Consider the following 14204-nt stretch of genomic DNA (forward strand, 5'->3'; position numbering starts at 1 on the left):
CGAAAGGTTTCAATGAGGTCACCTCTCATTCTTCTGAATTCCAGGGAGTACAGGCCCAGAGCCACTAAACACTCTTCATATGACAAGCCTTTCAATTCAGAATCATTTTTGTGAACCTCCTTTGAACCCTCTCCAATGTCAGCCATCCTTTCTTCGATAAAGGGCCCCAAAACTGATCACAATTCTCCAAGTGAGGCCTCACTAGTGCTTTACAAAGCACAATGTTACACCCTTGCTTTTATATTCTAGTCCTGAAATGAATGCCAACATTGCATTTGCCTTCCTCAGCACGAGCTCAACCTGCTAATTATCCCTTGGGAGAATCCTGCACAAGGACCCACAAGACCCTTTGCACCACAGACTTTTTAGATTTCCCTACAACTTATACTCATATCTAAACTAAACCTCTCTTTGTCACCCTGCTTCTCCCATCAACCTTCTACAACAGGAGTAATATTCATGATGGTTGTGGGAGGAAACTGGAGCAATGAGAGGGAAAGGAGATCACAGAGAGACCAAGCAAAGTTCCCACAGACAGCATTTCCTTGTGGTCAGAATGGAACAAGGGACCCTGGAGATGTGAGACATTTACAATGCTTGTAATGTCACTGTGCCGACCATAATGCAGTTCCTTTGTGGCCAGTATTGATTCTCATTGTGAATTAATTTTGACTTTGCTACGATTGAGAGGAAAAGTTCTTAGAATGGGACTCAAACCCAAATTCTGGGATCTGAATAAATTGGCAAAGCTTATAAGCTGAAACACAATATATGGACTTAATCTACCTGCATACCAGCAAAGTGGAAGCAAAATGGACATGCAGCATCATTAACAAATAGATTTATTTTACCAAACACATACTGAAATCATTATACCAATCGAACAAATGGCCTTCTGAAATACATGGAAGAAATCCCATACCTGAAAATAAGAAGCAGTATTTTTCACTGTTTACTTGGTATGCAATATAGGTAACAATAGAAACGATTAAGAGCAAAGCCTGTAGAGTTGGGGCTACCACATGGAGCTTTTCCACCCCAGCTGGCATTTGGACCATCTGTTCATCCCTATGGAAAATGGAAAACAAAGATTATCACTGAGATGCTCCATTAACTGCACCTCCCAAGAATGTTCAGCAATTTTTCTTTCCAAAAAAAATCAATTTCACTCCCTTGTTCTTTTCCCCTTATCCCTAGAACTTATACCCTTTTATTTATTCAGTATGCTTTTTGAAACTACAATTTCTTCTTTTTTCCAACTTATTCATTTGCCTGCTGAAATGTTAAGATCCTTGCCTCCCACTCTATTTCTTATGAACATAAGCATCATGAAAAGGGAAGAGTTATTGTTTTTCCCCATGTCACAACTTCATGGTAACATCAGCATTGCTAACAATGGGATTCTTAATAACTCCAGACTCTTTTCTTCATGGAATTTAAATTCACCAGCTCACCAGACTGATAATTTAAAAGAGAAAATAGAAATCGTTAAGTTGCATATAAGGAGAGACAAAAAAAAACTTGATAATGCATCAGTCAAGCAAATATATCTTATTATAATTCTACAGGGCCTTGATGAGACTAGACATTTGCTCTCCTTACCCAAGAAAGGATACACAGGTTTTTATTTTCATTTATAGAAGAAAATGCATAAAGCAAGCAGACTTTTCCAACCAGACACAAAAACACAAGTTACATTTCAGAGGACAAGAATTATAGTCAATATAAATCCTGAGCACTTAAAAATACATTAAACGTCTCTGAATACCAAATTTAAAATTTAATTATTAAAAATACATGCAGTGGCCACTTTATTAGGTACTTCCATTACCTAATAAAGTGGCAAGTGAGTGTATGTTTGTGGTCTTCTGTGGCTGTAGCCCATCCACTTCAAAGTTCAACCTGTTGTCCGTTCAGAGATGCTCCTCTGCACATCACTACTGTAAAGTGTGGTCATTTGTGTTACAGTCACCTTCCTGTCACCTTGACCCAGTCTGGCTATTCTCCTCTGACCTCTCTCATTAACAAGGCATTTTCACCCACACCACTGGATATTGTTTCTTGCACCATTCTCTGTAAAGACTGATGTGCATGAAAATCCCAGGAGATTAGCATTTTACGCTCCAAACGTGGACTATCCTGATTTTTTAAAAGTCTTTATTTACTTCTCTACCTAATCTAAATGAATATATGTTGATAATGGGCGGTGACTTTAATTGTTGTTTAAGTCCCTTGCTGGATAGATCTATATCCACTCAGCCTTTACCAAATAAGTCGGCTGCTTTTATCAACTCTTTTTTGACTGATTCTGGAATTTCAGATATTTGGAGATTTCTACACCCTAAGGCATATACGGTATGTCAAACTCAAGGCCCGCGGGCCAAATCTGGCCTGCGGTGGAATTATCTTTGGCCCGCGAGATAATATCTAATTACTATTAAACCTGGCCCCAGTAATCGAAGCGCCTATGGCGTATGATATGGCTAATGCTGAGTTTATTCAGGTACCAGGTTTTCAGGGTTTTTAGTGTTTATTCGGCAGTCTTCTTCATAAGAAACGGAATTTGTAAAGTGAAACACTTTGTAGTTATAGCAGAGACTGAGACACATGAGAGCAGGCTGAAAAAACGGAGGCAACGAAAGCTGCGTTCGCACGCGTCCGACTGATCCGGCCCGCATGAAGCTGCATTTTGCTCAATCCGGCCCGTGACCTAAAATGAGTTTGACACCCCTGCCCTAAGGACAAAGAGTTTTCATTTTTCTCACATGTTTATCAATCTTACTCAAGAATTGACTACTTTTTTATTGACTCTCATTTTACTCCATCTGTAATTGGTTGTAAATATGACATTACAGCCATCTCTGATCACGCTCCAATGAAACTTTCGATTAATGGACACAGCTCCTAGCATTAGACAATGGCGATTTGATTCTACTTTGCTTCAAGATCCAGATTTCATTAAATTTGTGAAGGAACAGATTAATTTCTTCTTTTCAACTAATACAATGGAAGAAATTTCCTGCGGAACACTTTGGGACACTTTTAAAGCCTATATACGTGGACAGATTATCTCCTATTCTGTTGGTTTGAGAAAATGTATTAAGAATGAAACTCTTTTAGTAGTTGATAAGATCAAAGAAATTGATAAGAAATATTCTATCGCTCCTAGTGAGGAGCTCTATAAACAAAGAGTTGAGCTTCAAATGGAACACAGCTTATTACTTACATCCTTGATCAAAAATCAATTAATGAAAACTAGAAGTGAATTTTATATGCATCGTGATAAATTGGGCAAATTGTTAGCTAACCAACTGAAGACTGCGTCGGTTAAACGCCAAATTATTAAGATTCATAAACAGAATGGTGACTTGACAGTTAATCACGATGAGATAAATAAATCTTTTCAAGATTTTTATACTTCTCTGTATCACTCTGAATTTCCTCATGATCTCAATACCAAGTATGATTTTTTAGGGAAATTGAATTTTCTTAAACTATCACCTGAAGAACATTTGACATTAGAAACTGCTATTACAGATGCAGAAATAAAAGGTGTTATTTCCTCAATGAATTCTGGAAAAGCAGCAGGTCCAGATGGGTGTACAGTTGAATTTTTCAAGTTCTTTTTCTTCTACTCTTTCTCTTTGGTTATGTAAGGTTTTTGAAGAAGCAATTAGATTAGGTAAATTACCACAATCATTTTATAGTGCTTCTATTTCTTTAATTTTAAAAAAAGATAAAGATCCAACTGATTGTGCATCCTATAGACCGATGTCCCTGTTGAATGTAGATTTTAAGATCTTTTCCAAGATGCTGGCCACCAGGTTGGAGAAGGTATTACCTCAAACTATCTCTGAGGACCAAACTGGATTTATTAAAAATTACTCATTTTTTAATATTAGATTAATGAATATTGTTTATTCTTTCATGTAACACCCCAGAATGTGCCATTTCTTTAGATGCTGAGAAAGCCTTTGATAGAGTTGAATGGCCATATTTATTTACTATGCTTGAGAAATTTAACTTTAGTCCGACATTTATATCTTGGATTAAATTGATATATCACACTCCATTAGCCTTGGTTCTTACTAATAACCAAAGATCTCCTTTTTTTTCTCGCTTATTTCGGGGTACCAGGCAAGGTTGTCCTATTAGTCCATTACTATTTGATATTGCCCTGGAACCTTTAGCAATTGCTATTCAAGAATCACCTAATATTCTTGGTATTACTCATGGGATGGAGATACATAAGTTATCATTATATGCAGACAACTTGTTACTATACATTTCTAATCCTGAGAAATCCATTCCCGCAGTTATATCCCTGTTGGCTCAGTTTAGTAATTTTTCTGGTTACAAACTGAACCTTAATAAGAGCAAACTGTTTCCCCTGAATATGCAGGTTCCAACTTATGGAAGTTTACTTTTTAGATTGGTTACTGATCACATTATATATTTAGGGGTTAAAATTACAAAAAAGCATAAGGATTTATTTAACGCTAATTTCTTACCTTTAATTGATCAGATTAAACATTTGTTTACTAAATGGTCACCATTGTCTCTGTCACTGATAGGTCGGATCAATGCTATTCAGATGATTATTTTACCTAAATTTTTTAGATATGTTTCAAGCGGTACCGATTTTTATTCCGAAATCCTTTTTTGATCATGTTGATTCTAAAATTTCTTCACATATCTGGCAGAATAAAAATCCTAGGTTAGGTAAAAGATACTTACAGAAGTCTAAAAAGGAGGGTGGACTGGTTTTGATGAATTTTAGATTTTATTATTGGGCAATCAATATCTGATATATGAAATGTTGGTTATGGGACTTGGATGTAACTTCAAGTCCTCACTGGGTAAATTTGGAAACCAAATCTGTACGAGGGTTCTCATTGGGTTCTATCTTAGGGACCTCACTTCCCTTTGCTTTTTCTAAATTGCATAAACAAATTGACAATCCGATAGTTAAATACACTTTACGAATATGGTTTCAATTTCAGAAATTCTTTGGGTTGAATCAATTTATTTTAGCAATTCCTATTAAATCTAATTTCTTTTTTCATCCCTCTATTATGGACCAAATCTACTTAGCTTGGAAAGTTAAAGGTATATTACTAACCAGAAAAATTACTAAACTGAGCCAACAGTACTGCAGGAATGGATTTCTCAGGATTAGAAATATATAATAACAAGTCGTCTGCTAGGAGCTGTATCCATTAATTTAATAGAAAGTTTCATTGGAGCATGATCAGAAATGGTTATAATGTCATAATTACAATCAATTACAGATGGAATAAAACGAGAGTCAACAAAAAAGTAATCAATTCTCGAATAGGAATGATAAACATGTGAGAAGAGTGAAAACTTTTTGTCCTTAGGGTGTAGAAATCTCCAAATATCCAAAATTCCAGAGTCAATCAAAAAAGAGTTGATAAGAGTAGCCAACTTATTTGGTAAAGTCTGAGTGGATATAGATCTATCCATCAAGGGATTTAAACAACAATTAAAATCACCACCCATTATCAACATATATTCATTTAGATTACCGTAGATTCCGGATTATAAGCCGCTACTTTTTTCCCACATTTTGAACAGCTTTGAACTCTGCGGCCTTTAATCCAGAGCGGCTAATACATGGTTTTTTTTCATGCCGCCTCGGAAACATTTTGCCTCGTAACAGTAGACCAATAAAATTGATGAGTAGTTCACAGAGGTCCAATGAAATTGTACAATAAATCAAGCGCACTTTCACAATTAAATTATTGTAAATCAGTCATTTGTACTCACCCTCATCAACATGGAAAATACTCGAAGAAAAGCAAGACCCGAGCGCATCAGACCCGATCGCGTTACGCAAGCGCGTCAGTTCCGAGCGCATCAGACCCGATTAGACCCGATCGCGTTACGCAAGCGCGTGAGACCCGAGCGCATCAGACCCGATTAGACCCGATCGCGTTACGCAAGCGCGTCAGACCCGATTAGACCCGATCGCGTTACGCGAGCGCGTCAGACCCGAGCGCATCAGACCCGATTAGACCCGATCGCGTTACGCGAGCGTGTCAGACTCGAGCGAAAACGCTGCTTTTAAGTTAAAGGCGATCAATAACTTTTCCTGGTAGGCTGCAGTATATATATTTTTACCAGTCGCTAGGAGATATTGGAATGTTGTTCGTGCTGTTCAGTAACAAAGTATATGCAACGTAATTTGTGTTACCGATACGTATGTATATTTAAAAGTAGCGGTGCGGCCTTTACAATTAAAAAATTGATTTTATTTCTAAAATTAGAGCCAGCGGCTTTTAATCAGGTGCGCTCTGTAGTCCGGAATCTGCGGTAGGTAGTGAAGTAAATAAAGACTTTAAAAAATCAGGATAGTCCACGTTTGGAGCGTAAACATTAACCATAGCAAACTTTTTATTAAAAGGTAACCCAGTAATTAACAAAAATCTACCATTCCGATCTGAAATAATATCATACCGAACAAATGTAATTGAGGAGTCTATAAAAATTGAAACTCCTTTTACTTTGGCATGCGAGTTCGAACGATACTGTTGTCCCTTCCAAAACCTAAAAAACATTGACCAAGGGTCTCGGCCCGAAACGTTGACAGCGCTTCTCCCTATAGATGCTGCCTGGCCTGCTGTGTTCCACCAGCATTTTGTGTGTGTTGTTGTTTGAATTTCCAGCATCTACAGATTTCCTCGTGTTTGCTCTTACAAACATTGATTGTCCTCTTTCCTCACATGAGTTTCTCGTACAAAAATAATATGAGCATTTAGTCTTTGTAATATTTTAAAAATCCTTTTCCATTTAATCGGATGGTTTAAACCATTTGTATTCCAAAGAGACAAAATTAATAGTCTTTGAGCCATATTTCCTAGGATCAACCCTTTGGTATATAAAGAGTTAACCATACTGTGAACTCATGAACCTGGAAGAGGAACAAAAATTCAGACAGGAAGCGAAAGTGACGACGCGGTAGACATTTTGGTAGTTCTAAATCAGCCCAAATGAAAAAACTAGAAAATCTAATAGAAAAGAACCCCCCCCACCCACGAAGCCCCCAAACTGGATCTGAAGAAGGCCAGAAAAAAGAACAACACTAAATCTACCCCCATGTCTCCAGAAGGCAACTCCAAAGATATATGTTTAAAAAAAAGAACCACCCAAAATGCAAAAAAAATTAAACACTATACTAAAACAGTCTTCGTAATATAGCATCTAAAAAGAAAAAAAGTGTAAGCACCAGTACATATTATAAGTCAGTTAAAAACCAGAGCAATTAAAAATAAAGTTATAAAAAAGGCATTATGGGAAGATGACGACAAAAAAAAGGTGAGGTATAAGAACAAAGGGTGTAAAGGGTGTATAAAAAAAAGAAAAACAAACCTCCATCTTAATTAAATGAAAAATGAGAAAAACAAGATATTTATCCAGAACAATAAAAATTCACCATCAAATTAATAGTGTCCAGAAAAAAAACTAAATAATTAAAATTAGTTAATTAATAAAGGTAAATACATCAACGAAGAAAAACTTTAATTGAAGTATAAAATGAACCTACACTAGTAACCAAAAACGAAAATCTTAAACTTATACAGATCAAACTTCATACGATGATTATAGGCTTTAAAAGAATATGAAAGAACAGAGCCAGTACTGAGAAAGCCATACATTTATTAGAGCCGAGAGTCTGAAGTAGTAGGATAGGGCTCATCCAGGAAACTTTGAGCTTCAGTCGTAAAGAGAAAAATGCGACGTGGTCCTTCCGAGGGTGAGATTCTTAGGTGCGCAGGATATAATAACGCTGGTTGGAGATTTTTCTCATAACATTCCGACATCAAAGATTTAAAAGCGAGCCACGCCTTCATCACTTTTGGACTGTAATCCTCCACAAGGTGGAAATGGCAATCTTGAAAATTAATCATACCTTGCTGACAAGCAGAGAGAGGGGGGAAGAGAGAGGGGGGAAGAGAGAGGGGGGAAGAGAGAGGGGGGAAGAGAGAGGGGGAAGAGAGAGGGGGAAGAGAGAGGGGGAAGAGAGAGGGGGAAGAGAGAGGGGGAAGAGAGAGGGGGAAGAGAGAGGGGGGAAGAGAGAGGGGGGAAGAGAGAGGGGGGAAGAGAGAGGGGGGAAGAGAGAGGGGGGAAGAGAGAGGGGGAAGAGAGAAAGAGAGAGAGAAAAAAGGACAGAGCAGATACAAGGAGGATGCTTGCTCTGGTTTAGAACAACAAGGGGTCTCAGGATCAAAATAAGAAACAGGCCATTTCAGACTAACACTATCACCCAATTAGAGTAACAATAGTTCTAGATCCACTCACTGCTTACCCATTTCTCTTACTGAGCAGTATTGATTTATCGATGGATTCCAATCCGTGCCACCTCCTGCTACTGACATGACCCCAGTGGTTTCCTGCAGAAAGGTGACAGAAAAACACAAAAAATAGGAAGTGCTTGTCAGTCCAGTGAATTGTGTTGTTCTGATATTTAACAAGTAGACTTGACTTTATGTGTCTCTTCTGTTTCATGGCAAAGCTGAATTCTTACACAATCTTGATTCTTGGGGCCATTACAGAAAAAGGGCAAGGACCCCCTGCTCTAGATGATGTCTTTATCCAAATGGGTTATCTCTGAATTATAAATATAAATATCAATATGCAAGTCTACAAAATGATATTGAAATGGCATAAACTGCGGACCTGTGAAAATCAGTTCAAGATCACTACCAATGACTGTCCATACTCTGTTGAGCAATGCTGTTAACAGTGAGACATCTAGGATGACAGGCAGTGGTTTCCAGTTCTCAGTCTTCATTGGAACTGGATGCATCCTTTAGTATTTTCAAAACACAATTAGACAACTCTGGGGATTTACTAAATGGTTCTCAGTCAAGCAAGCCTTCTGAAATACCTCTCATCCCCCCACTTCCTTCTTCTACCATTCACTCTGCTCTCCTATCAGTTCGAGCAACGGTCGGCAATCGTGTCGACTCCCCTCGGCCGCTAGGGGGCAGTCGCCGGGCGGTGAGTAATCCCGTTGCCATGGGAGAACCGTGACACCTTCCCACCGCTAGGGGGCAGTCGCCGGCCGGTGAGTAATCCCGTTGCCATGGGAGAACCGTGACACCTTCCCACCGCTAGGGGACAGTCGCCGGCCGGTGAGTAATCCCGCTGCCATGGGAGAACCGTGACACCTTCCCACCGCTAGGGGGCAGTCGCCGGGCGGTGAGTAATCCCGCCACCAGGGGGCGCTATATTCACGTCCCCACTCCTTCCCAAACGGTGCCAGCTGGAAAACGGCCTCGTCTGTCAGTGAACCGGCCACCGCTCGGCAGATCGGTTCTTGGCGCCAAGTGGAAGCCTCTCGGCGCTCGCAATATCGCATAAACACGGCCCGCACCGCGAACATTCCCACCGCCCGGTCGAAAAGGAAGAAATAAACAAAGGCGAGCTGGGCGGATCAGGAACCGCCTCCCCTCGCCCTGTCTCTCTGTGTCTCCTCAGACCGACCCCGATCAGAAACCGGCTCCAAACCGACCGAACGAAGGGACTTGTCCCAGACGGTTAAGCGATGTCTGTACTTACTGGAAAGGCGCTTCACCCCGCGGCAGACACTGGATCCGGGTCCATTGGAAGAGCGACACGAACTCTGCACAAACTAGAAACCATGAAGAGCCCGGCTTTTAATTTCTGTTGCTGTGGGCGGGGATAACGCTGAGGCTGAGCCTATCACTGACTTTAGCATTATCATGGAAAAGGATAGAATCAGAGAGGACAGGAAAATTTTTAATTGGGAAAGGGCAAATTATGAGACTATAAGGCTAGAACTTGTGGGTGTGAATTGGGATGATGTTTTTGCAGGGAAATGAACTATGGACATGTGGTCGATGTTTAGGGATCTCTTGCAGGATGTTAGGGATAAATTTGTCCAGGTGAGGAAGATAAAGAATGGTAGGGTGAAGGAACCATGGGTGACAAGTGAGGTGGAGAATCTAGTCAGATGGAAGAAGGCAGCATACATGAGGTTTAGGAAGCAAGGATCAGATGGGGCTATTGAGGAATATGGGGTAGCAAGAAAGGAGCTTAAGAAGGGGCTGAGGAGAGCAAGAAGGGGACATGAGAAGGCCTTGGCGAGTAGGGTAAAGGAGAAACCCAAGGTATTCTTCAATTGTGTGAAGAACAAAGGGATGACAGGAGTGAAGGTAGGACCGATTAGAGATAAAGGTGGGAAGATGTGCCTGGAGGCTGTGGAAGTGAGCAAGGTCCTCAATGAATTCGGTATTCACCAATGAGAGGGAACTTGATGGCGATGAGGACAATATGAGTGTGGTGAACTACATATACCTGTCTGGACTGCTCCTGTGGCTCCTCCCACAGACCCCTGTATAAAGACGACTGAGGCCTGTTGCCCAGCCTCATTCCCCAGGATGTAGTGTTGTTCATTCTTCCAGTCAATAAAAGCCGATACCTCGCTTCCTACGTCTCAGCGTGAGTTATTGATGGTGCATCAATGAGTGAGGTTGAAGTTCTGGAGCATGTTGATATTAAGGGAGAGGAGGTGTTGGAGTTGTTAAAATACATTAGGACGGTTAAGTCCCCGAGGCCTGATGGAATATTCCCCAGGCTGCTCCACGAGGTGAGGGAAGAGATTGCTGAGCCTCTGGCTAGGATCTTTATGTCCTCGTTGTCCACGGGAATGGTACCGGTGGATTGGAGGGAGGCGAATGTTGTCCCCTTGTTCAAAAAAAGTTAGTAGGGATAGTCTGGGTAATTATAGACCAGTGAGCCTTACGTCTATGGTGGGAAATCTGTTGGAAAAGATTCTTAGAGATAGGATCTGTGGGCATTTAGAGAATCATGGTCTGATCAGGGACAGTCAGCATGGCTTTGTGAAGGGCAGATTGTGTCTAACAAGCCTGTTAGAGTTCTTTGAGGAGGTGACCAGGCATGTAGATGAGGGTAGTGCAGTGGATGTGATCTACATGGATTTTAGTAAGGCATTTGACAAGGTTGCACACGGTAGGCTTATTCAGAAAGTCAGAAGGCATGGGATCCAGGGATGTTTGGCCAGGTGGATTCAGAATTGGCTTGCCTGAAGAAAGTAGAGGGTCGTGGTGGAGGGAGTACATTCGGATTGGAGAGTTGTGACTGGTGGTGTCCCACAAGGATCGGTTCTGAGACTCCTACTTTTCGTGATTTTTATTAACGACCTTGGATGTGGAGGTAGAAGGGTGGGTTGGCAAGTTTGCAGATGACACAAAAGTTGGTGGTGTTGTGGATAGTGTAAAGGATTGTCGAAGATTGCAGATAGGATGCAGGAGTGGGCTGAGAAATGGCAGATGGAGTTCAACTCGGAGAAGTGTGAGGTTGTACACTTCGGAAGGACAAACTCCAAAGCAGAGTACAAAGTAAATGGCAGGATACTTGATAGTGTGGAGGAGCGGAGGGATCTGGGGGTACATGTCTACAGATTCCTGAAAGTTGCCCGACAGTTAGATAGGGTAGTTAAGAAAGCTTATGGGGTGTTAGCTTTCAAAAGTCAAGGGATAGAGTTTAAGAGTCACAAGGTAATGATGCAGCTCTATAAAACTCTGGTTAGGCCACACTTGGAGTATTGTGTCCAGTTCTGGTCGCCTCACTACAGGAAGGATGTGGAAGCATCGGAAAGGGTACAGAGGAGATTTACCAGGATGCTGCCTGGTTTAGAGAGTATGGATTATGATCAGAGATTAAGGATGCTAGTGCTTTACTCTTTGGAGAGAAGGAGGTTGAGAGGAGATATGATAGAGGTCCATAGAGTGGACAGCCAGTGCCTCGTCCCCAGGGCATCACTGTTCAATCCAAGAGGACATGGTGGGAAGTTCAAGGGGGATATTAGAGGAAGGTTTTTTTATACAAGATATTAAGAGGAATAGATAGAGTGGACAGCCAGCACCTCTTCCCCAGGACACCACTGCTCAGTACAAGAGGACATGGCTTTAAGGTAAGGGGAGGGAAGTTCAAGGGGGATATTAGAGGAAGGTTTTTCACTCAGAGTGGTTGGTGCGAGGAATGCACTGCCTGAGTCAGTGGTGGAGGCAGACACACTAGTGAAGTTTAAGAGACTACTAGACAGGTAGATGGAGGAATTTAAGGTGGGGTGTTATATGGGAGGCAGGGTTTGAAGGTCAGCACAACATTGTGGGCTGAAGGGCCTGTAATGTGCTGTACTATTCTATGTTCTATGTACTCAGAGAGTGGAATGCACTGCCTGAGTCTGTGGTGGAGGTAATTACACTAGTGAAATTTAAAAGACTACCAGACAGGTATATGGAGTGTTTAAGGTTCAGCACAACATTGTGGGCCGAAGGGCCTGTACTGTGCTGTACTATTCGATGTTCTATAACCTCCTTTCATTTGTTCCATTTTAACACTTGTGGAACTAATCATCATGCAGTGTCTGATGGCCAATATCTCACTTTCCAATGCAAAATTGGCAAAAGCCGCTAAATACCTAGCACTGAATTGGAAACTCAAACATATAATACAAACTCATTGTCTTAACCAGTGAATGGTAGGGCACTTAGGAGATCTGGGAATACAGGTCCATAATTCATTAAAAGTGGTGTCACAGGTAGACAGGGTCATAAAGAAACTTTTAGGCACATTGGCCTTCATAAATTAAAATATTGAGTACAGGAGATGGAATGTTATGTTGAAGATGTATAAGACATTGGTGAAGCCTGATTTGGTGTATTATATGCAGTTTTGATAACCTATCTACAGGAAAGGTGTAAACAAGGTCTAAATAGCACAAAGAAAATTTACAAAGATGTTGCTGGATCTGGAGGACCTGAGTTATAAGGAAAGGTTAAATAGGTTGGGACTATTCTTTAGAACGTAGAAGATTGAGAGGAGATCTCATAGGGGTATACACAGTTATAAGGGGTACAGATAGGGTAAATGCAATCTGCCTTTTTCCACTGAGGTTGGTTGGGACTACCTCAGGAGATCATGGGCTAAGGGTGAAAGGTGAAAAGCTCACGGAAACACAAGGGGAAACTTTCTCACTCGGTAGGTGGTGCGAGTGTGCAATGAGCAGCCAGCTCAAGTGGTGCATGTGAGCTTGATTTCAATGTTTAAGTGAAGTTTGGATAGGTACATGGATGGTAGCGGTATGGGGGGGGGGGTGCTGCCATGGTCTGGGTGCAGGTTGATGGGAGTGGGCAGATTAAATGGTTCAAAGTGGACTAGATAGGATGAAGAGCTGTACCTTTCTATGACCATATGCAAGCTCAGATTGTTGCCCTGATGTCTCTGGTTACCATATCACAATATTCCAACAGATCTCTAGGAGGTTTTGCTTCAGAAAGTGACCTTGAATCTGAAACCCAGAGTTGCTGTCTTCTCCCTGGAAGACAGCATTCCTGAATTCTGTTTACCAATGGTGTTATCAATTTACCAGCGGGCTCACATTTTAGCTGCTAACAGTTCAGCAGCAAGAGATAATCCTTCGGGATCTTGTGCAGCCTCTTCCGCCACAAGTGATCAGACTTCGACTGACTATGCTGCAGTTACTTGTGTTGGATATGACAGCAGAAAATGCTGGAACCACTCAACAGATGTAGCAGTATCTGTGGAAAGGGGAGCAGAGTTAAATTTTTCAGATGCGAATCATTAACTCTCGATCCTCTTCCACAGGTATGTCACCAAAAACAGTCGCAAATTTCTACAGGTGCACTGTGGAGAGCATTAAAACTGGCTGCAACACAACCTGGTATGAGGTAGGAGGGGTGTGGTGTTGCACAGGATTAAAGTAAGCTGCAGAGAGTTGTAAAATTAGTCAGCTCCATCATGGTTACTAACCTCCATAGCATCCAGGACATCTTCAAGGAGCGGTGCCATAAAAACTCAGCGTCCATCATTAAGGACACCCATCACCCAGGACATGCCCTCTTCTCATTGCTACCATCAGGAAGGAAATACAGAAACCTGAAGACTCACACTCTACAATTCAGGAACAGCTTCTTCCCCTCAGCCATCCGATTTCTGAATGGACATTGAACCCATGAACACTACCTCACTACTTCTTTATTGCTATTTTTGCACTACTTACTTAATTTAACTAATTATTAGTTCAAGTAGTTAAATTAACTATTATGTATTGCATTGTACTGCTGCCACAACGTTAACAAATTTCACAATATACAGTATGCCAGTGATAT

The 14204-nt window shown here is 41.1% G+C and overlaps 1 protein-coding gene across 1 annotated transcript in view; it reads right to left on the bottom strand.

Moving 5' to 3' along the window:
* The window catches only part of LOC140718515 (tumor necrosis factor receptor superfamily member 5-like), a 59846-nt gene extending 50111 nt beyond the window's left edge, over positions 1-9735 (bottom strand). Inside the window, exons 1-4 of the mRNA XM_073032464.1 lie at positions 9586-9735; positions 8701-8840; positions 8330-8414; positions 923-1068 (exon numbers count right to left, since the gene is read on the bottom strand). Coding sequence (XP_072888565.1) covers positions 923-1068; positions 8330-8414; positions 8701-8830 — 361 coding nt within the window. The 5' untranslated portion in view covers positions 8831-8840; positions 9586-9735. The remainder of the gene's footprint in view (positions 1-922; positions 1069-8329; positions 8415-8700; positions 8841-9585) is intronic.
* Positions 9736-14204: the final 4469 nt, after the last annotated feature.

Source organism: Hemitrygon akajei, chromosome 29, assembly GCF_048418815.1.
Source record: "Hemitrygon akajei chromosome 29, sHemAka1.3, whole genome shotgun sequence".
Classification (NCBI taxonomy): Eukaryota; Metazoa; Chordata; class Chondrichthyes; order Myliobatiformes; family Dasyatidae; genus Hemitrygon; species Hemitrygon akajei.